Genomic DNA, 24,847 nt, shown 5'->3' with positions numbered 1-24,847 from the left:
AGAACTTTCTGTTTATCCCCTATGTAAGAAACTACAAGAATGCACACTTACAATGATAGGAAATGCTGTTAAATTTGTTGCGTTATGAAAATGTGCCATTTAAGCTCTTTTTCCATGCTCAGTTGATCTGTGTTGTATATTACAGGAAGATGTCATGCATATCCCAAGAGTGGCTGCATTTGCTTCAGTGGGGACAAGCCCTTCGGACCAGCCAGAAAGCCAGTCCTGAGCTCCCCATCTTGGAAAGCCTTTCTAAGCTAGCTATGCAGGAGTACTTATCAGTACTGTGTTTGTCTATCCCCCTTGAAGTAGTATAATTTGCACCAGGAGATAGGTTTAATTCATAACTATGTTGAGGAGTTTGAGTTCTGGCATAATGTTTTCTGGAGACTGTCAGTGCTGTAAAACTAGAAGAATTGGGTCAGTCGCCCAAGGGCACATTTTCAAAGTCGCCCAAGGACATATTTTTTGAGTCATCCAAGGGCACCTTTCCAAACTCATGCCTTGGAAAAGTTTAGAAGACTGCAGTGGCAGCTGGTGATTTTTTTGGCAGGTGAGGCACATACTGTACATGCCTAACCAAGCCAGCATGTCACAATGGCAACGGGCTCATCGCACATGCACAATGTCATTGAATGCACATACTGCAAAGCAAGAACAGTGCCCCAATTACCCTGAAGAGAAACTTAGAAGGGTAAAAAAAAATCCAAAAAGAATGCAGTTTTGTAAATGATCATTCAGCTTCAAGTTGCATTCTTGCACATAGAATATTCAAAAATAGAAATTGTTTCTTTCATGTGTGTGCTATTCTGCAGGCATTGCAAGTCTGGCAATTTTAGCTGAGGGATGTGCCTCATTTGACAAACCTCCTCCATGACATTGGTTTGCCCAGATCTGCATGGTGAGAATCAACAATATAATTTTCAAATGTAGCTGGAGGGAATTGGCCTAAGATAGTGTTCAGAATTATGCAAACATACAAAATTTGATAGGGGATGATAAATATAAGTGTAAGAACAACCTTCCCCATTCTTTGTTGAGGAAATTGAGTATTTGGATTATATGTAATGATTGCATCAACAACTCTCAAGTCACAAAAAGCGTGACCCTGCATGTAACACAACATCCTGTTCTACATTAGCTCAGCCTCAGAGTCACCCTGGCAGTGTAAATTGTAATTTCTTTCACTGTCTGTTCTGAAGAGTAATTCACTAAAATTCCTAATCAGTGACTTAGTGGAGAATCAGAGGGGATTTTTTTCTTGTGCAGGCAATTGAATTATTAGCTACCAGTCTTACTAGCACTGTCAACACTGGGAAAATGATTTTTTTCCCCCAAATCATTCAGCAAATATCAAAGCAAACAATCAACTTACCACACGATTCCTCATCAGAGTTATCTCCACAGTCATTATCATAGTCACACTGCCAGTGCCCAGGTACACAACGATTGTTTTTGCACCGGAACTGATATGGCTCACAAGTTCTTTCATCTGAAAAGACATTTAAGTGGTGGAATAGTTTGTTTCTCCCTTAGCAGTGTTTTGAAAATATTTAGTTCTGAAATACATTTTATGAAGTTAACCTTTCAAATGACAAAAATGACAAATCAACCTACTTTTATGCCATATCATTGAAGACAGTCTGACACTGAGTTTTATTTCTCTGTCATCTGTCAAATACTAAATTGTGTGCTTTCAGGTGAGACCTGGTAACTGTAGACATTGAATCATGAAGACGTCAGTTACAGATTAAAATTCAATTTCATGACACTTTTCAAAGGCAATGGCTTTTTATTCTCCGTTCAAATAAAATGTATGCATTATCATTATATCAGACCCCTCATATTATCTCTGGGATAATAGTCTGTTGTGATTAGGTTTCCATTGCTTTGTTTGATTATGTAAATATTATTTTAATTGTTCTGACAATAGATCATTGCAATAATAAAAGCCTCAAGAGAGAAAGTTCAACAGTTACTTTCTTTTCAATAAAATTTTGCTATGATCGGTCGCTTCAAAATCAGCTAACAGAAGTATAGCTTGGTTTGATATAAACTCAGCAATGTTTGCACTTTGGTTGCCTAGGAATAATAATTTTCTGTGCCAGTTTTTTATTAATTATTCATGAGATATTCCCATACTTCAAGTGCCTTGTTTAGCAGCACAATGCCATTTTCCATGGATTGCACATTTCAGTAAGCAAACAGAAATGTTTTATTGTGTTGTCTGACTCACATTTAGTTCCTCGAAGCTCTGGAAATGGTACTGCATTTCTGATGCATTATTTATGAACTGATCCACAGAATCATAGTGGAGAACTAATTCCACGTCACTGATAATCAGAAAGCAACTTGATTCATATTTGACTGAATGTTGGACTTTTTCATTTTAATACCAGTATCTTTACCATGAAATGGTTTCAAACAACTCACAACGCAGCTGTGGTGCAGAAGGACAGGAAACACTGCACAGTCCCAGTAAGATGAGTTATCGTTTTATTAGCTTGTGTTTTGATGAAAATGAAAGACTGCGGCTGAAGTGACGTGAATATAATTGTGATATCATCCAAATGAGTAGATTGAGAAAGATTTTTAATAAATCCCTAAAAACAGCTTATAGTCTAGGGCGGTATTACAGTATTGCCAGAATACTGGGTTACAGTTTTGTTTGCAGTGCGAGTGATGAGATTTCACTCATCAGACAACTTGAAAACTTTTCTCTATGAGCTTGTGATGCATGTTCTTTGCTTAAATAGTCTTTTACAATGCAACAATTGCATGGAGACTGATTGTTGGCAGTCCTAACATATAACACCAGCCTTTTAATAAAAGCATCAGAAAAAGGAGCAGCAGTAGGCCATTTGGCCCTTCGAGGCTGCTCCACCATTCAATAATATCATGGCTGATCTCAACTCCACTTTCTCACTCTTTCCCCATATGTAATGTATTTGCTTCATGGGTCCTTTGCTTAAGAGTTCATAGCAACACATTGTTATTAAGAACTAGTTGGTTTATTAACAAAGGTTTAACAATCACACTACACATTACCAGTTCATCGACTAGGCTCACAACTGCATACCTCATCGTGGCAGATCTAGACCCAAATGATTCGGGTTTTATTGAGTCTCGTGAACATCATATAACTGGCTAAGCCACTCACAATACAACAGCTCTACAAACCTGTGAGCATACTCATAGGTGCATACCTAACATTGTATCCCTTGATTCCCTCAGTATCCAAAAATATATCAATCTCTGTTTTGAATAAGCTCAACGACTGAGCATCTATAGCCCTCTGGGGTAGAGAATTCCCAAAATTCACAACCTTTCGAGTGAAGAAATTGCTCATCTCAGTCCTAAATGGCCAACCCCTTATTCTGCAACTGTGACCCTTAGTTCTAGACTCCGCAGCCAGCAACTACCCTGTCAAGCCCCTTGAAAATTTTAGATGTTTCAATAAGATCATCACTCCAGGGAATGTAGGCCTAGTCTGCTCAATCTTTCCTCATCGCAAGAATCAGTCTAGTGAACCTTTTTTGCTCCCTCTCAGGCAATTATATAAGGAGACCAAAACTGTGCATAGTACTCTGGGTGTGGTCACACCAAGGTCCTATATAATTGCAGTCAGACTTCATTACTCTTATACTCCAATACCCTTTGTAATAAAGACGAACATATCATTTGCTTTCCAAATTGCTTGCTGAACCTACATGTTAACTTTCTGTGATTTGTGTACAAGGACATCCAAATCCTTCTTAATACCAACATTTTCGAGTATCTCCCCTTTTAAAAAATATTCTGCTTTTCTATTTTTCCTACCAAAGTGGATAACTTCACATTTCTCCACATCATACTCCATCTGATATGTTCTTGCCCACTCACTTAACCTGTCTATATCCCTTTTCAGCCTCCTTGCATCCTCCTCACAGCTTACATTCCCATCTAGCTTTATATCGTCAGCAAACTTGGATACATTACACTCGGTCCCCTCATCTAAGTCATTAATATAGATTATAAATAGCTGAGACCCAAGCACTGATCCATGCGGTATTCCATTAGTTACAGCCTGCCAAACTGAAAATGATAACTGGCACTGACAGCAGTCATATCGCTCATCACAGCAAGTTGCCACACGTATGTAAATGGGCAAAGGCAGGCCAATGAAATGTGAAGCATTTCCCCGCAACATCATTCTGAAACATTTTTGTGACACGACTATGACTTTGCTTTTGCAGTCACACTTCTGAACAAGCACTGCTTGTTTGTATTTTCATTTGAAATGAAGCCAAACTTGCAGAGCAGGTCAGGGGGCTACTGCCCCTCGCGAGGGTTGAAACAGGGGCGCTAAAGGGTTTGTAGCCGTGAGCATCGGCATTCATGCCGCTCAGCAATTTCAGTATGCTGGTTCCGGCGGCGCAGAGGAGTATCGCCCGGGAGCATCGTGCCGATGTACAACGCCCCTGGTATCGAGTCGCAATCAAAATTTGTTTCGCGCTGCACTCGTAGCACCCTGGAGTGACACCGAAAGTAAAAGCTAGTGTGCAGAGCTGTCCTGGCAGCGATAAGGAAAGGAATGACTACATGAGGTAAGTGTGATTAATTTTATTTGTGTGCGATTTACCTTTATTTGGGGTGAGTTATGTATAGGGAAAGCTTTTTGTGATTTTTGTTCCGTTTTTTTTCCCAGGGAGGCCTCTCTTAGGGCGCTACGAAGCCGGCTCTTTAGCCCGAGATGTTCCGTTGCTCACCTGGCCAAGCGCCTTAAGATAAGTATGAACCGCTGAATTTGTTGGCTGCTGACGGAACCCATTTCCCGGCGCTAAAATTATCCACCACCCGACATTAACGCCTTGAAAAATCTTCAACCTAATTTCCAGCCCAGAGTTAACACTCCTAATTACATGTTAAATCTATGTCCGTTGACCAAATGGTTAATGACATTAGTGTATGCAGGAATAAAATTGTTAGGTGGAGTCCAGCACATGCACATTATATTGCTATATATTAACAGTTACCGCAATTGATGGTATTTCTTACTCCATGCATGTTCAACATCCTAGGGTAAGCTATTGGTTTTCCCTAGAATGTTGCCACAAAACCAATTTCCAGTATGAGTAGGACTTTTAATGAAAATGTCTGGCAACTTTGACCAAGGCCTGAATCTAGTGGAAAAGCTTTATGATTCTCTGCCCCACTCGCTGCCCCCACCCACCGCTGCCAACAGTGCCTGCCCCTCCACACAAGACAGCATGGAGTGTTAATGGAAAGCTATCTGGGAACATAGGTTCAGCTCAATGCTCATCATGAAAAAGGTCAGGAAAATGGATTCCAGCTAATTGTTTGCCATGTGGCATCTGTAGGTTAAGCAAAATTGCATTACTGCTGATATTTTTATTCCTAATTTTTTAACCAAGCTACAGCACAAGTATATGAATGGACATTCACTGGAACAAAAATATTAAACCAGTTTCCGCTACAGGTGCCACCTATTAGTTTGCTGCTGTTGACATATTCTATATTCTGAATGCTTTTCCAATCTATGTGCCACCTTGAGCCACTACATAATATAACCTGCACAATGTATAGCATACAAAAACAGGGTATGCCTAAATTTAAAGCAGAAACCATTGTTCAAATCAAACCATAGCATGCCAAAGGTTACCATATATTAAAGGTAATCATTAAAACACAGTGAGTTCCAAGCTTAGATACCGACACAAATATTCTTATAACATCTTCCTCTAATGACAGTTGACAAGCTAAATGCCATTAAGGCCAAGATAGATAGAACCCACTAGACACAATAAAAATAATGCAGCTGCACAATGACTGTCAGCATTCTGAAACTTTAAGATGTAGTGCTAGTAAATCAGTATCTGCACTGGTTAAGTCACATATAAAATGCTATTATATGTAATGAAACATCCAACATATATGTGATTTTCTTTTAACGCAAATTATTTTTTTTCTTCCATGAACCATGAATTAATCCCAGGCCTCTGACAATATTATGATCACTTGGAGAATGGGCGAATGTGCACCAGGTACCGTGCTGTAAGCGAGCACTAAAATTCTGCTTGGCATCACAGTTAGTGGCACAGCAGCTCTGCGCTTCACCTAGCTCGTGTCAGAAACCAACTCCAACACTCTTGTCAGCAGTCTGAGGAATGTTGCATAACAGTCTTCTGAATGTGAGTTTAGCAATTCACTTGCCGCTATTTGCCCTGGTACTTCCAGCGCAACTCGTTCAAAATTGGCCCAACCAATGCAAAAGATCGAGGAATTTCAAGAGCAAATTCCGTCCAGGGCAAATCAAGTTTCTGCACTAGAATATAAAACATCGCACTGGCAGCCATCCACGTCCACAAAACTGGCCACCACCCGCAATTCGAATTAAACACCTTGGCGAGTTTCTGCTAATTGTGTCTGTTTGTGGGCCTTCGAGGAGGCTCTTAAAATTAAGCTTTTTTTAGGCGCAAGGGTGGTAATAGGCATCTTTTAAAAGCTTTTAAATATTGATTTTAAATTTATTAAGAAACTGACTACTGAACACCAATGAAACTAATAAATGGTTCTGTATAGTTTTTTAAAATCATGTTCAGTTATTTAAAATCGGGATTTAAAAATATTATTCACGGGATGTCGGTGTCAGCATTTAATGCCCATTCCTAAATGCCCTTGAGAAGGTGGTGGTGAGGATCCTTTTTAGAGTGCTGCAGTCCGTGTGGTGAAGGTACTCCCACAGTGCTAGTATGTAAGGATTTTGATCCAGCAGCGCTGAAGGAATAGCAGAATATTTCCATGTCAGAATGGCATGTGACTAGGAGGGGAACTTGCAGGTGGTGGTGGTGGTGTTCCCATGCACCTGCTGCCCTGATACTTCAAGGTGGTAGAGGTCGTGGGTTTGGGAAGTGCTGTTGAAGCAACCTTGGCAAGTTGTTGCAGTGCATTTTGTAGATGGTACACAGTGCAGCCATATTGCATCGATAGTGGGGGGAGTGAATGTTAAAGGTGGTGGATAGGTTGCCAATCAAACAGGCTGCTTTGTCCTGGATAGTGTCGAGCTTCTTAAGTGTTTTTGCAGCTGCACTCATCCAGGCAAGTGGAGAGTATTCCATCACACTCCTGACTTGTGCATTGTAGGAGGTGGAAAGGCTTTGGGGAGTCAGGAGGTGAGTCACTCACTACAGAATACCCAGCCTCTGACCTGCTCTTGTAGCCACAGTGCTTATGTGGCTGGTCCAGTTAAGTTTCTGGTCAATGTTGACCCCCAGGATGTTGATGGTGGGAGATTCGACAGTGTTAATGCTATTGAATGTCAAGGGGGATTGTTAGATTTTCTCTTGTTGGAGATAGTCATTGCTTGGCACTTGTGTGGTGTGAATGTTACTTGTCACTTATCAACTCAAGCCTGGATGATGTCCAGGTTTTGCTGAGTGTAGCCATGGACTGCTTCATTATCTGAGGAATTATGAATGGAACTGTACAGGGTATAATCATCAGCGAACATCCCCACTTCTGACCTTATGGTGTAGGGAAAATCATTGATGAAGCAGCTGAAGATGGTTGGGCATTGGACATTGCCCTGAGGAACTCCTGCAGCGTGTCCTGGGGGGTGAGATGATTTTATCCAACAACCACAACCTGTGCCAGCTATGAGTCCAGCCAGTGGAGAGTTTTCCTGCTGATTTCCATTTACTTCAATTTTACTAGGGCTCCTTGGTGCTCCACTCAGTACAATGCTTCCTTGATGTCAAGGGAAGTCACTCTCACCTGATCTCTGGAATTCAGTTCTTTTATCCACTTTTGAACCAAGGCTGTTATGAGGTCTGGAGCCAAGTGGTCCTGGCAGAACTCAAACTGAGCATCATGAGCAGGTTATTGGTGAGTAAGTGCCACTTGATAGCACTGTCGACAACACCTTCTATCACTTTGTTGATGATTGAGAGTTGGCAAATGGGGCGGTAATTGGCCGGATTGGAATTGCCCTGCTTTCTGTGGACAGAACATACCTGGGAAATATTGACTGTGTTGTAGCTTTACTGGAATAACGTGGCTGGAGATTCGGCTCATTCTGGAGCACAAGTCTTCAGCACCACAGCCGGAATGTTGTCCAGGCCAGAGCCTTTGTTGCATCCAGTGCACTCATTCATTTCTTGATATCACATGGAATAAATAGAATTGGCTGAAGACTGGCATCTGTGATGGTGGGAACTTCAGGAGGAGGCCAAGATGGATTATCCACTCGGCACTTCTGGCTGAAGAAGATTATGAATGCTTCAGCCTTATCTTTTTCACTAATATGCTGGACTCTGCCATCATTGAGGATGGGGATGTCCATGGAGACACCTCTTCCCGTTAGTTGTTTAATTTTCCACCAATATTCAAGACTGGATGTGGCAGATCTGCAGAGCATTGATACGATCCGTTAGTTGTGGGATCGCATAGCTCTGTCTATAGCATGCTGCTTCCAATTTAATTTTTATAAAGGCCTGCTACTGCTCCTGTCATGCTCTTCTACACTCCTCATTGACGCAGGGTTGGTCCCCTCTTGATGGTAATGGTATAGTGAGAGATATGCCAGGCCATGAGGCTACAGATTGTGGTGGAATACAATTCTGCTGCTGCTGATGGCCCGCAGCGCCTCATGGATGCCCAGTTTTGAGCTGCTAGATCTGTTCTGAATCTATCCCAATTAGCACATTGGTAGTGCCACACAACTCAATGGAGGGTGTCCTCAGTGTGAAGACAGGACTACGTCCCCACAAGGACTGTGTAGTGATCACTCCTGCCAATACTGTCATGGACAGATACATCTGCATCAGGTTTATTGGTGAGGATGAGGTCAAGTAGGTTTTTCTCTCATGTTGGTTATCTCACCACCTTCAGGACTTGGCCAGCTCGATAGTAGTGGTGCTACCGATCCACTCTTGATGGTGGACATTGAAGTCACCCACTAGAGTACATTCTGTGCCCATGCTACCCTCAGTGTTTCTTCCAAGTGGTATTCAACATGGAAGAATATTGTTTCATCAGCTAAGGGAGGGTGGTAGGTGGCAATCAGCAGGAGGTTTCTTTGTCCATGTTTGACTTATCCCATGAGACTTCATGGGTTCCGAAGTCAAGGCCACTCCCTCCCTCCTGTACACCACTGTGCCACCGCGTCTGGTGGCTCTGTTCTGCCGGTGGGAAAGGACATACACAGGGATGTTGATGGAGAAGTCAGGACGTTGTCTGATACTTCTGATTCTGTGCATATTACGATATTAGGCTGTTGCTTGACTAGGTTGTGGAACAGCTCTCCTAATTTTGTATGTCCCATGATGGGGACGTCCCCTGATGGTAGTGAATAGGTCTTTGCAGAGTCATCTGGGATGGGTGTGCCTTTGTCGTGCCCAAACCCAATGCCTAGCTTGATGCTGGGTGGTCCGTCTGGTAACTCACAGATAGAGGACTAGACACTCCGATTAAAAATGCTCATTCTTAAGTGATAAACCCATTTTCAGCTGTATTAATAAAATTGCAATAGGTTATCACTCGTATATAGAAACATAGAAACATAGAAACATAGAAATCTACAGCTCAGAAGGAGGCCATTTCGGCCCATCGTGTCCGCTCTGGCCGACAAAGAGCTGCACGGCCCTCGGTCAGCAGCCCTGAAGGTTACATATAAACCTATGAACAATGGCGGAAAGGTAAAGAGCATCCGGCCCAACCAGTCCTCCCCATACAACTGCGACACCCCTTGCACCGCAACATTCTACACTCCACCCCAACCGAAGCCATGTGATCTCCTGGGAGAGGCAAAATATCAGATAAAAAACCCAGGCCAATTGGGGAAAGAAATCTGGGAAAATTCCTCTCCAACCCATCTAGGCGATCGAAACTAATCCAGGATATCACCCTGGCTGTATTCGATTCCCTGCAGTACTTACCATCGTATCTGCGCCAGCCAACAAGTTATCCAATCTAATCCCACTAACCAGCTCTAGGTCACTAACACAGCAGGTTACGGCACTTCAAATGCCCATCCATGCACCTTTTAAATGTGGTGAGGGTTTCTGCATCTACCACCCTTCCAGGCAGTGAGTTCCAGACCTCCACATGAAGAAGCCTCCCCTCAAATCCACCTGAATATTCCACCAACCACCTTAAAACTATACCTTCTCGTAATTGACACCTCCACCAAGGGAAGTAGGTTCTTGATCTCCATTATATTCATGCCCCTCAAAATTTTGTGCACCTCAATGTGGTCTCCTCTCAGCCTCCTTTGTTCCAATGAGAACAAACCCAGCCTATCCAATCTGTCCTCATAACTAAGATTCTCCATTTCAGGCAGCCTCCTCTACACCATCTCTAGTGCAATCATGTCCTTCCTATAATACAGAACTGCACGCAGTACTCCAGCTGTGGCCTAACCAGAGTATTCTACAATTTAAGCATAACCTCCCTGCTCTTGTATTCTATGCCTCGGCCAATAAAGATAAGCAATCCGTATGCCTTCTTAACCACTTTATATACCTGACATCCTATTTTTAGAGATCTGTGGACAAACACTCCAAGGTCCCTTTGTTCATCTACACTTTTAAGTGGCCTACCATTTAATGTGTATGCCTTTTCCTTATTTGCTCTCCCCAAGTGCATTACCTCACACTTCTCTGAATTAAATTCCATTTGCCACTGTTCTGCCCACCTGTAAGAGGGAAAATTTGGTATTAGGGAATATATAAAATGTTTTAAGTTAGTTATCCAGAAAAGCGGTACGGCTGAAATCCTATTTCCAGTACTCCATAAACCTCACTGTGTTTCAAGGTTTATGGGCACATTGGAATATTATCTTATCCCTCTTGCTTGACCAGATGATGTTTTCCATTGTCACTTTTGACCCCTTGCCCTGTTTACCTGCCCCTCTGGGTTTTCTGTGATGGGACTCAGATTAATTAACCACTCAGATATGTTATTCCCTTTATACACCCTTATAAAATGGACTACTACAAAGACCGAGGTTAGCTCGTTTAAATTCCGAGGTGAGGTCCAGTCTTAACCATGTAATTATAATGAAGTCTGATAGCCCCAATAACCAGAAGGCCGCCAGGTCAGCATATTCTAGCAAGTTGAGGTCACCCTAGGAAGGCCTGTACCTGGTCTGTCAATCCAAAGTATTACTGATAACGTAACCAATCAGGAGTCGTGGGAGGTTGTATTGGGGAAACAAATGGTCTTTTGAACAGTGTATAAAAGATGGCTGATTTCGCTGTTCAGAGAGCATTTCCACTCACAGGAGGCTGTGTTGAGAAATTGCTCCCGGACCGTTCGTGATTAAAAGATTGTTGAACCTTGCCTTCCGTCTCCGTCTATTGACTTCGAGGGTTGCTACATGAATTGGGATGAGTGTCGACCCCTTATATTAGGGGGCCCGCTCGTGGAAAGAGAAGCCTTTCCTCTATCCCCCTACAATTTGGTGCTGCGAGCAGGGTGCAGACTTCCCGAACGGAACAATGATTCAGCTGTTGGGGTGAGTATGTTTTGATTTACCACCTTCAAGTTAGAGCTGTGACATTGTAGACCGGGAAGGAAGAACAAAAAGAACCGACTGTAGCAAGCCCCAGAGGAATGGAGGCAAAGTACAAGGACGATCAGGGGGTGAGAGGGGGTTAAGGGTATACTCTGAGACGCGTGCGTGTAGGATGCGCGGCAGTGCAAGAGGGTACGACGCAAAGGGAGGCTATATAGACAACGTCCTAATAGGAACGAGACATATTGATCCAGAAGCTGTACCGGTGTACGGCGCAGAGACGAGACATATTGACCCGAAAGCGTGGCGGTACGAGTGTATGGCGCAAAGGGGAGACATATAGACAACGTCCTGGCAGAGACGAGACATATTGACCTGGAAGCGTAGCTCTACGAGTGTACGGCGCAAAGGGGAGACAGATAGACGACGTCCTGCATCCTGAACACGAAATAAAGGGAATACCAGAAACCCCTATAATTTTCCTAAAGTAAGATGGGTAAAAAGATTAATAAAAAGGCGAATAAAACAGATGAGGAAACAGAACCCCAGGCCAGCCAAGAGCAGGAGGAAGAAAAGAGCTGGGGACCAGAAGGGTCTCTATTAGATTTGCTCGGCAAAAAATACATAAAACTAATAGAGACAATGAAAAAGAAAGGGTGGCAGCCCGAGAATGCCCCCGATAAAGAGAATAAATTGTGGGATAGTCAGACCAAACATAAGGTTGAAATAGCCCAAGTAATTATCCTCACCTGCTATCGGAAACAGATAAAAGAAATAGCCACCCAAACTAAATTGATCCAGGAACTAAAAACTACAATAACAAAGTTCGAAGAGGCAGCAAAGGAGAACGGACGAACCTTACGATGCGCAGCTGTAATACCCGGACTAATAATAACCCCCCCCCAGTACCTCCAATATACCCCTCCTTGGAAGAAGTACAGGTGGGAGAGCCTCACTATAATAACGAGACCCAGGAAGGGCCCCCAGCATACGACGAGCACATACGGGCAGCTCCCGTACGCACTACAAACGTCCCCGCACGTGGGCTGCAACCGCTCACGTCACTGTACAAGAAGTTCCCCTCACCCCGAATGAGAGACAGACACTGCTAAAATAATTACCCACCCCCAAACCAAATAGCAGGAATACAGAATTCTGGCAAAAGGTTGAGGAAATGTTTGAAGCACATAATTTAACCTGAGGAGACAGAAACGGTCAGGTAAAGGCCAAAACCGGTAACATAAACTGGCAAAAGGCTATCCGAGTCGTGCAGAGTGGCAACTGGATGATGGTAGGGAACCCGTTGCGAACTAAGACAGAATGGATACACGACCTTAAGCACGGGATGGGTGAGGGTTGGGGACCAATAAGAATCAATTGGAGCAGAATATTAAAAGTAGCCCAAAAACCAAGCGAAAATGTAGGGGAGTATGGGGAGCGGAAATGGCTCGAATATAGGGATCACTCCGGTGTTAACAACCCCGATAAAGACGATGCAGCTGAGGATGGACTGGGGGAGGTGCATCAAAAAATAATTAAGCTAGGATTCAAGATAGGTGATGATTATGACAAAGTCTTAGAATAGGCACAAAACGTGGAGGAATTAAAGGCTGAACAAAAGGAAAAGATAGTTAAAATAGCAGCGGCGGCTTTAATGATGGAAGAAAGGGAAGAGAGGGGGTCTTCTGCACAGCCTCCTTGAGGTATTACACATGTCACCAGGACAGTCACTTTAGCAGGGAGAGGTCGAAAAAGGGGCGGGCAAAGCCAGGTGCCAGAATTGTGACAAACCGAGACTTGTAGCAAAAAGGTGCTGGGCAGTGGGAGGTGATGCGGCAGGAAAGGGCCCGCAGCAAGCCGGGAAAAAGACAGGGATGCCCATCACGCATGAGGAACTGATGGAAATCCTCCGGCAAACAACCTTACCAGCCCCACCCCCTCCAGAGGCACTCTCTAATGAGGATCTCATCAATCTACTTAAAATGGCCAGTACCCACTAGGAATTACCGGCCCCCAAGGGAAGGTTGGGATGGCCGACATTAGATCCCCGCATGTTTATTAGTGCAGTGTTAGGGGTTCGGCAGTGCAACATGCTAGTAGACACGGGAGCATCAGTATCCATAACCAATTTAGACCTACCTCTTACAAGAACCACTGTTAATATCCAAGGGGTAGGGGGAGGGTCCAAGAAAGCAACGTTAAGCAAAGTAATACTATTAGAAATACAGGAAATAATGATACCGACCCAATTTTGGTGCTGTCCCAATCTGGAAGGTAACATACGAGGGATAGACACCCTGAGGGAAGTAGGGACGCTTATAGACCCCCAGCGTAATCGAATAATATGGGGAGAGAAACATCACACCCAACAGAAGTTCAATTGCCTGGGACACCAGCAACAGCAACGAATAATAAGGATTGTCCCAATGCAGCCCGAGTGGGAAACAAAGGGCATGTGGGGTAGTGTATGCCGACTATACCCGGCTCTGTAGGTACAGCACAAACAGGATTTCAGGCTGGCCCGAGTGGACCCGGCCAAAATTCCAGGGCCAAAACACAAGGCCCACAGACAATATCCTTTAAAAGCCAAGGCTGAAGTAGCCATCCACCAAATAGTTCATGAATTGGAAGCACAAGGACTGGTAAAGCTAGTAATAGCCACCACGAATTCACCAGTATGGCCGGTAAAGAAACCCGATGGGATCTACAGGTTCACTGTCGACTATACAGCCCTGAATAAGGTTACCACAAGGGAACATCCGATTGTGGCGAGGCCGTCCACTATTTTTAATGGCCTGAAATCAGAGCATAAAATCTTCACTGTACTCGACATAGTAAATGGGTTCTGGGCTATACTTTTGGATGAGGAGTCACAAAGGAAGTTTGCTTTCACTGTAAAAGGGAAACAGTATACCTGGACCAGGGTGCCACAAGGGTTTCACAATAGCCCAGCCATATTCCACCAGGCATTGTCAGGAATCCTGGACCCCTCGGACGTAGGAGAAGGGTGCACTATACTACAGTACGTAGACGATATCCTTATCGCTTCTAGTACTGATAGCCCTGACTACAGTACTGGGAGCCTTACGGGACTCTGGGTTTAAGGCAAATCCCACGAAAGCTCAAGTGGGGAAGAAGCTGGTTACGTATCTGGGATACATAATAACCCATGGGAAAAGACGGATGCCCGAAGATCGAAAGGAGGCTATTAGAACGATACCTAGACCAGGGATGGTAAAAGGGGTCTGACAGGTATTTGTACTATTTAATTATTGCCGGAACTTTATCCCGGGGTACGAGGAAATGGCCCAAGCCATACAGGATCTGGTAAAAGGAGGGAGACCATCCCGGGAGCCCATAGACTGGGGTAGCCCCCAGGAGGCAGCGTTCATACAACTGAAGCAAGCCATTATGAGCGCACCCGCCCTGGGACTGCTGGATCAGAATAAACCCTTCCACCTGTATATGTACCATAGTGAAAATCATTACAATGCGGTAGTAATCCAGGAACACAGGGATAGGCAGAGGCCAGTGGCATACTACTCCATGAAACAAGTACCGGTGGCCGCTGGACTGTCCAGATGTGTTGCGGCTCTCGATTGTGTGGCGTGGGCCGTGAGAGCCAGCGAGCCCATAGTGATGACCGGGCAAGTCATCTTACACATGCCGCATACCCTCGTGGAATTACTTAACACAGGGAGGTTGAGAACCTTATCTGATGCACGGCGCACCACTTGAACAGCGCGGTAATTATAATGAAGGACAACGGGAATAACCTAGCCGGGTGGATCGTCACCGAAGGTAAAGAACACCAGTGTAGCCTCATGGGAAATGAGGGGGAAGGTAGTCAGATAAGCAAAACCCCGCTTGAAGAAGCAGATATGGACCTCTACGTAGATGGATCCCGTCAATATGTAGACGGAACACCATGAACAGGGTGGGCAGTAGTGGACAACTTTGGACGAGTCAGGAAAGGAGGACACTTAGAGGGAAACCTATCGGCTCAGGTAGCGGAATTGGTAGCCCTCACCGAATTAGCGGCAGGAAAGAGGGTTAACATATACACTGATAGCCACTACGCCTTCGGGGTGGTACACGATTACATGACTGTTTGGAGGAGGCGTGGCTACGTGATATTGGGAGGGGGACCCATCAGGCATGAAGAGATAGTTAAGGAACTGGTAGGAGGATCCCTCCTCCCTCAGGAATGTGCAGTAATAAAAATTAAAGTGCATCTGAAAATCATTGACCAACGCCAGCAGGGAAAGGCCTGGGCAGACGAAGCCCCCAAACAGGCAACTGGACTAGAGATGATTAGTAACGCCCCGAATGGCTCATTTTCTACCAAAACGGAGGAGGTAAACATATTCAAGGTACAGAGAGCATACACCCCGCAAGAAATGGAGGAATGGGAACAGAACAGAGCTCAAATGGGGCGGATGGAATTTGGAGCAAAGATGACAATGTAGTGGCCCCGGAATGTATTCAACAGAACCTACTGAGTCTCTATCACGGATAGACCCATACCGGTAGGACCGGCATGATGAGCTTCATGTCACGATGCTGGTGGTGGAAGGGAATGGGTAGAGACATAGAAAACCATTGGAGGGGATGTATAACATGCGCAAAACATAATCCAGGGAAGAAGATAAAAGTCCGGATGGGACACCAAACGCGCCCAAAGGGGCTCTGGGAAGCCTTACAAGTCGATTTTACTGGAGGGGAAAAATGTACTGCCTGGTAATAATAGACCAGTTCACAAAATGGGTAGAAGCTTTCGCCACTAGGAACTGCACCGCCGATACAGTAGCTAAAATCCTGGCTGGAGAAATAATATCGAGTTGGGGAATGCCACTACAGTTGGACTCACATCAGGGTACACATTTTACGGGAAAAATCATGAAGCAGGCTTGCGCCCTGTTAGGGATTAAACAAAAATTTCACATCCCATACCACCCGGAGTCCTCCGGATTGGTAGAACGAATGAATAAGACCTTAAAAACAGCACTGGCTAAGGCAATCGAGGAGACCGGACAAGGGTGGGTTGAGTTACTACCACGAATCCAAATGAAATTAAGAGCAACCCCTAACCAGACTACCGGACTGACCCCCTTTGAAGTAATGACTGGAAGAGCCATGAGGCTGTCAGAAGTGTTAGTTACCGGGAGTGAAGACATAGGACCCTATAAGGACAAGATATGGAGGTTCGTGATGGAACTCTGTCAACAATCACATGAGTTATGAGCGCAAGCAAGAGACCAACAAACTATTAGGGATTTAGAAAGGGTCACGAAGGAACAAAAGGCTCAGATACCACAAATAGGGAGCCGGGTCATGGTAAAGATAAATCTCGAAAGACCCGGGTTCTCATCAAAATGGACCGGACCCCACCAGGTGATCATGGTTAGTGATACATGCGCCTGCATAGACATGGGAGGTATCGGCAAATGGAAACACTGGACTCAGTTGAAAAGATATGGATCCTAACCAACCGGTGGCCACCGGGAAATGTTATGTTTCACAGGATTCTATCTCTCCTTGGAACAGGAACATCCACTGACGGAGGAAGTAACGGACCTGAAGGCCTGTATTACAGGGATTCGGAAAACATTAGTTGCGATCCAGAGTCAGGAACTCTAATGGTGATAGTCGGCACAATGGTGGATTAAAATTGCAGCATTGGACTAACGGGCATAAAACAACTTAATAGAGAATCTAACCGACAGTGGGGGTGGACCACTAACGAGGGCATAACACTAGCAGTAAACTAGACCGCGGTGTGCTTTGTATTAGAGGAAGAACGAGGAAGTTGCACCCACAGGGAGGGGGTACAGATAAGGTGCACGCCCATCTTCACTCAATTTTATGGAAAATCACGGCAAGGGGATATCAGGTGGAAGATAAGTCAGGCCTCCCCATGCGTGGGTACTGAGCAGTGGTGTTGAGACATCCTTATCCAAGATAGAACCCCCACCACTGCCCCAACAACCACTCTAGTGACAGCGACTCTCCCCAGTACAACCACACAAGCCCCTCTCACATGTCCACTCATGAGAGCTGGAGCCAAAGCGGGGCTAGTAATAGAGGAAACTGAGGAAAAGATATATTTTGGGTATGCAAGCGAATACTTACAGTAGTCTTAACTCTAACAGATATCCTAGCTTTTGTGGGAATAAAATCATAAGTTTATACCAGAACCTGACCCAACGAGTCCTCAAAGGCCTGGGATCCATGACCATGAGATTTAATATCAGAAAGGGAACGGAACGAGGTCGGATGAAAAGGGGAATATTGGAAACGCTAGGCACGGGTTGTGCGGCGGGGGTTACAACGGTAAATACTATAGACCTGTACGCAATCGACGACTGAGTTAACACTTTAATGTAAATTTTAAGGGGTTTATTGGGGATGGAAATAGATAGCCAAGCCATACAAGCGTGGTTGGGAGATGGCGCAGAAGGGGAACTGTTACAACTGTTAAAGAAACATGCCAAGACCATAAGCTTGATCTATGCAATGGGAAATTATCTAAGTAAACGAGTGCAAGCCGAAATAGTTTGCTCCGGGTATGGGGCATGGATACTTAGTGAGGTACAACATAACCTAGAGCAACTCCAAAATGGGTACATACCAGATTGGGTCCCGAACGACATATTTAATAATTGGACTCTAGACAAAAACATGAATAATACGTGCGAGGTACGGAAAAGTAGTCACGCATGGGTGCCAAAATTTGGACATGTGAATATCATCGGATTCGTGTTATCAATATCACAGCATGATGTAACAAAGGGAGACCCCTTACACCAAACTGATAATATTGGAGAAGTAAGAAACCGAACACGGTTGCGTTACTATGAACCCTCCAGACGTGATTAAAAATAACAATAGTACCAAAGGCATTGACATAACTGACTGTTATAAAAATAACCAAGTGATTTTATGTTGAGGCACACCAAGAATGACAGAGGATGATTGCGGATTCCACCAAACTAACAAATGCACACTGAGTATTACCCCCCTGGGACACGATTCCGAAACAATTGCTGCTCCACAAGGGAAGGGAGACTGGTGCATGATACAGGAGCAACCAATCTGCGCCATCGTCAGACCTAACTTTTGTTTCAGCCCCATGGGAGAAATAGACATAAATGCATACATCCCGAAACAACGGAAATTGTCCACAGGACGGTCACGGACATCATCCGAGAAGGATACGAGAAAGCGGTATGGGAACCGCAAGGAAGGCAAATCCCTGACCTAAGTGAGGAACAATTGCAACTGGTGCAGGGAATCCAAAACCAAAGACAATGGTATATCCAGCTAATGGAAGAAATAGACAACTTACAAAGAGACACTAATGCGATGCTGTCCGATCAGCCTTGGTACTCAAAACTGTGGGACATTGGACTTAATATTCAGATCCATCCATGGATAAGGATTATATCACATGTTCTTGTTGTAATACAGGGTCTGGTACTGATAATATTGGTGGGCATGAATCAATCGCGGCAGGCGACATGCTATGGCACACACCGTGGTTAATGCAATGAGGGAGAGAAATTCGAACAGTCCAGCAGATCGGACTTACCTTATATAGCCCTGGGAGGAAAGTCACAGGAGGTCCTGAAGTTTGGGAAATGGCCACCCAGACGGACGGACATAGCTGGGACTCACCCACAGGGAAGTAGTTTTCGGGGAATATGGCCTACTTGGCGTATAACCAAGGGCCAAAGGGGGGAGTTGTAAGGGAAATTTGGCAATATACAAAATGTTTTAAGTTAGTTATCCAGAAAAGCGGTATGGCTGAAATCCTATTTCCAATACTCCATAAACCTCACTGTGTTTCCAGGTTTATGGGGACATTGGAATGTTATCTTATCTCTCTTGCTTGACCAGATGGAGTTTTCCATTGTCACTTTTGACCCCTTGCCCTGTTTACCTGCCCCTCTGGGTTTCCTGTGATGGGACCTCCTGTAATTAACCACTCAGATATGTTGCTCTTTTTATACACCTTTATAAAATGGACCACTACAAAGGCCAAGGTTAGCTCGTTTAAATTCCGAGGTGAGGTCCACTCTTAACCATGTAATTATAACAAAGTCCGATAACCCCTCTAACCAGAAGGCCGCCAGGTCAGCATATTCCAGCAAGATGAGGTCACCCTAAGAAGGCCTGCACCTGGTCTGTCAATCCAAGGTATTACTGATAAGGTAACCAATCAGGAGTTGTGGGAGGTTGTATTGCGGAAGCAAATGGTCTTTTGAATATTGCATAAAAGATGGTTGATTTTGCTGTTCAGAGAGCATTTCCACTCACAGGAGGCTGTGTTGAGAAATTGCTCCCGTACAGTTCATGATTAACAGATCGTTGAACCTTGCCTTCCGTCTCCGTCTATTGAGGGTTGCTGCATGGATTGGGACGAGTGTCGCCCCCTTATATCAGGGGGCCTGCTTGTGGAAAGAGAAGCCTTTCCGCTATCCATCTACACCACCTGACCAGTAGATTGATATCCTCCTGCAGTCCATGACTTTCCTCTTCATTATCAACCACACAGCCAATTTTAGTGTCATCTGCAAACTTCTTAATCATACTTCCTATATTCAAATCTAGATCATTGATGTATACCACAAAAAGTAAGGGACCCAGTAATGAGCCCTGCGGAACCTCACTGGAAACATTCTTCTAGTCACAAAAACATCCATCAAACATTACCCTTTGCTTGCTACCTCTAGGCAATTTTGGATCCAACTTGCCACTTTGCCCTGGATCCCATGGGCTTTAACCTTCGTGACCAGTCTACCATGTGGGACCTTATCAAAAGCTTTGCAAAAGTCCACATACACTACATCATACGCACTACCCTCATCAGCCCTCCTGTTACCTCCTCGAAATATTCAATCAGGTTAGTCAAACTCGATCTTCCCTTAACAAATCTATGCTGACTGTCCCTAATTAATCCTTGCCTTTCTAAATGTAGATTTATCCTGTCTTTCAGGATTTTTTCCAATAATTTTCCCACCACTGAGCTTAGGCTGACAGGCCTGTAATTACTCAGCCTATCCCTTTCTCCCTTCTTAAGAAAGAGTACCACATTAGCAGTCCTCCAGTTCCCTGGCACCATGCCCAAATCCAAAGAGGACTGGAAAATGATGGTCAAGGCCTCTGCTATTTCCTCCTTTACTTCGCTCATCAGCCTGGGATGCATTTCATCCGGGCCTGGAGACTTAATTACTTTCAAAGCTGCTAAATCCCTTAATACCTCTTCTCTCACTATGTTTATTTCATCCAAAATGTCACACTCCTCCTCGATAGCAGTATCTGCATTGCCCCTTCCCTTTGTGAAAACAGACACAAAGTATTCATTAAGAACCATACCAACATTTTCCGCCTCCACACAAAGATTACCCTCATGGTCTCTAATAGCCCCTACCCTTTCTTTAGTATGCTCTTGCTCTTAATATATTTATAAATATATATCACGGAATATATTTTAATGCAAAAAACAATTTATAAAAACTTACATTCTAAGATGTTGCCTGATTGTGCTGGTTGATGCAAGATTTTATGTTCAACGATTTATAAATGAGTCTGAGCAGAAATTGGAGGAAAAAATTCAATTCAGAAAACTACACCAAGAACTTTGATTTCGGCCAAAGCGGAAACTTTACCCCCTCGGATTCTAGATTTCTTTCATTTTTTTCATCATATAACTAAAAATGATTACAAATAAAATGACTTCATACTATTGGGGGCTCAGAATTAAGATGCGTATTATTCCCAAACTAAATTGCTGTGAATTTTGCAAATAGATAAGCACTGGAAGACTGAACAATAAGGAATGACTTCCTTCAATTTCTCTTCTTTGATAAAGAAAACAATGAAGATATTTGCCTTTATTTAATGCTAATCTTAAGATCTTTTCACATGTGAAGATGGACTTCACGGTCAAACAAATGTCCAGCGAGGCTGACATAACTACAGGCTAATTATGATGATTTACAATGCACTATTGATTGAAAGAATAGGGCTATTTGAAATAATAGAATACCATTCAATTATGTTAATTATATCCATAAGGCTGTCGATATCAGGAATAATTAAAGTCGAAGCAGATATAAAAGGCTCCATGGACTTCATTAAAAATCAACAGAATTCTAAATGATGTTTCTGAGGGAACATTCTAGTCTCAAACACCTAAACGTTGATTCCATGTAGTAATCAGCTAAGATTTTAATTGCTTCCTGAAGAATACAGATGTTATTTCCATAAATATCACATGGGGTGAAATTGGATAGCGTCGGCCTGCCCATGCAAACTAGGAACAATCCCTACGCCTGAGCGGGTAGGCCTGAGGCACACACATCATTAGGGTTCAAGCCTCATTTAAATTAGAAAGACAAGTTGTTGATGCCTGCTGAGCATCCCAGGTGCTTTGCCCCACTCTTGGAGGCGGTGCCTTCATCCCTCTCAGTCCCGAGCTCTGGAATTCCCTCCATAAACATCGCAACCTCTCTCTCCTCCTTTAAGATGCTCCTTAAAGCATGCCTCTTTGTCCAAGCTTTTAGTCACCCCTCCAACTATCATTTACAAAAAATGTGTCAGTGAGGAGTTTTCTGCCTTTTGCAGAGACAGGAGAATATGGCAGACATCCCATGTGATCATCAGGAAGATACATGGCATAAAAAGGCAAAGGATCAGTGATCCCAGCAGTTACGTCAGGAGTTGCCTACCGGTTACCTTCACCGCTGCCAGAGTATAAGAACATAAGAACATAAGAAATAGGAGCAGGAGAAGGCCATACGGTCCCTCGAGCCTGCTCCGTCATTTAATGCGATCATGGCTGATCCGATCATGGACTCAGCTCCACTTCCCTGCCTGCTCTCCATAACCGCTTATTCCCTTATCATTTAAGAAAATGTCTATTTCTGTCTTAAATTTATTAATGCCCCAGTTTCCACAGCTCTCTGAGGCAACGAATTCCACAGATTCACAACCCTCTGAGAGAAGAAATTTCTCTTCATCTCAGTTTTAAATGGGCGGTCCCTTATTCTAATATTATGCCCTCTAGTTCTAGACTCCCCTATCAGCAGAAACATCCTCTCTGCATCCACCTTGTCAAGCCCCCTCATAATCTTATACGTTTCGATAAGATCACCTCTCATTCTTCTGAATTCCAATGAGTAGAGGCCCAACGTACTCAACCTTTCCTCATAAGTCAACCCCCTCATCTCTGGAATCAACCTGGTGAACCTTCTCTGAACTGCCTCCAAAGCAAGTATATCCTTTCGTAAATATGGAACCCAAAACTGCACACAGTATTCCAGGTTTGGCCTCACCAATACCCTGTATAGCTGTAGCAAGACTTCCCTGCTTTTATACTCCATCCCCTTTGCAATAAAGGCCAAGATTCCATTGGCCTTCCTGATCACTTGCTGTACCTGCATACTATCCTTTTGTGTTTCATACAGGGACAAGGGGCGGGCTCCCAATTTAAATACACATCTTTGATGCCCCCTGTCCCAGGTGGCCACAGAATATATTGTAGGCAGCCGGTCTGGAGAAGGGGTTGTCCGGGACCCCTGTGGCCCGAGAGATGTCCTAGCCAAGCAAGATAGCTGCTCTAAAAATATCTTGGTCAATTGTCTTCTTTGGAACTCCAGACCATGATCCCGGACTTGACCCCCCAAACTATCACCCCTGAGGCTGGTATGTTTCTTTCCTATGTGGATACTGATCATCAATCCCCTGACTGGCTGACATCCCAGAAACTCTTGGACTTGGGAGCACCACCCCCCCACCGCCACTCCTGGAGCGCCCCCCCGGCCCCCCCCACCTTCAGCACTACCACCTCCATGTCAATGTCTTTATTTAGGAGGTTCGGATGCTCCATCCAATATATTGTACAGAGGAAACTCCTGGGTAAACTTAAGACCCTGCAAATCCAGATCCTTGCCTGATTTGTCGCTCTTCTACTACACTCTTGCAACAGTTAAGACGGGAATGTACTTGAGGAGTTGAGGATTTCTGGTTCCAAATTTTGCGATTTGAGGACATTTGTTAATCCTGGACACTTAATGGAGAATTTAACTACCGACTAAAATTGGGCAGAATGGGAATTAAAATCAAGCAGCTCTTTTTCTGCTCCGAAACTGTCCAGCAGAATATTTAACCCTGGGTGCTTGAGGCATTTACCTGAGCCAGGCAGATGTGTCATTAATGTATGCTAATTTGTCTTTGTAGAGCACAGAAAAGCAGGAGGGCTCCCCCTTCTCACCCCCTCCCCCACAACCCCCCACCGCCCCTGCAACTTACATGAGAGCCAATGGGCAGCCCAAACTTTGCCTGCCAATCGCAGCCCAGTTACCTTTTTATGTTCTTTTTAGAGTCAGGCGGGGTACTAATGAGGACTGACAATTAAAATTGGCCAGGTTTCCCACAAAGACTCTGAGGAAGCTCCCTTCCGGCTTTCCACTGGGCCATTAAAAACCAAACTTATATCTCACACAGCACAGGCTTTGGATAAGATGCTTATGGGAGCTGCTTTTTTTTATCATGAACAAAAGTGTTGGACACAAGCCTGGATCCTCACACAGGGGTATATTAAATCTGTGTAAAGTATGTTTAAATAATTGTAAATTAAACAAAATTAAGTCAAATCAGGTACTTTCAGGTTCAGAATTTTTTTCTCTCAAATTTTCAGTTTCTTACCCTGCACTGAGTAGTTCCGAATTCATTACAACATAGCTTAACAACTTCACTGTTTACATATCTGAATTAGTGGTGTATCTGAAGATACCTTGAAGTTGAGGTGATACTGGAGTGTTTTCTTTATATATATGTATAAATAGTGTTGGATCAAGATAATTCTTAAAAGGAACTGGAGCATTTCAAAATGTATGCTAACTCCTATGCTGGTCACAGAATATAATTTGTTCAGTTTTTCTTTAGTAGGACGCACAATGTGGATACACTGGATTCATTGTAATGGCCCGAAAATTGCAGTCGGAGGCTTCCTGTGGGCGGGCGCCTCTGACTGAAAGTATTTTAATGAAAATACCTGGTGATCCCGGAGGAACGTAGACTTGCACTCCCAGGCCGAGCTGTGCAGTCCAGCATATGGCCCATGTCCTCCAGGGGTGCATGTGTAACCTGGGATCACATGGGCCTGGACCACCAATCACAATGTAGTATTCTCATTGATAATAATGAGAGCTCCAAGCTCTCATTACTATCGATGAGAATACCTCTAACATCAAATAAAACACCAACATAAATTAAAAAAACACTTCATTTTTTTCAAATTAACAGAGATTGCATTAAATTAAATGT

The 24,847-nt window shown here is 44.0% G+C and overlaps 1 protein-coding gene across 1 annotated transcript in view; it reads right to left on the bottom strand.

Moving 5' to 3' along the window:
- The window catches only part of LOC139253819 (low-density lipoprotein receptor-related protein 1-like), a 2,398,725-nt gene that overhangs the window by 186,145 nt on the left and 2,187,733 nt on the right, over window positions 1-24,847 (bottom strand). The window contains exon 69 of the mRNA XM_070873585.1: window positions 1,376-1,492. Coding sequence (XP_070729686.1) covers window positions 1,376-1,492 — 117 coding nt within the window. The remainder of the gene's footprint in view (window positions 1-1,375; window positions 1,493-24,847) is intronic.

The sequence above is a fragment of the Pristiophorus japonicus genome, chromosome 3, assembly GCF_044704955.1.
Source record: "Pristiophorus japonicus isolate sPriJap1 chromosome 3, sPriJap1.hap1, whole genome shotgun sequence".
Taxonomy (NCBI): domain Eukaryota; kingdom Metazoa; phylum Chordata; class Chondrichthyes; family Pristiophoridae; genus Pristiophorus; species Pristiophorus japonicus.
The sequence above is the reverse complement of the archived record's forward strand: the minus strand, read 5'-3'. Positions and strand labels throughout refer to the sequence as shown.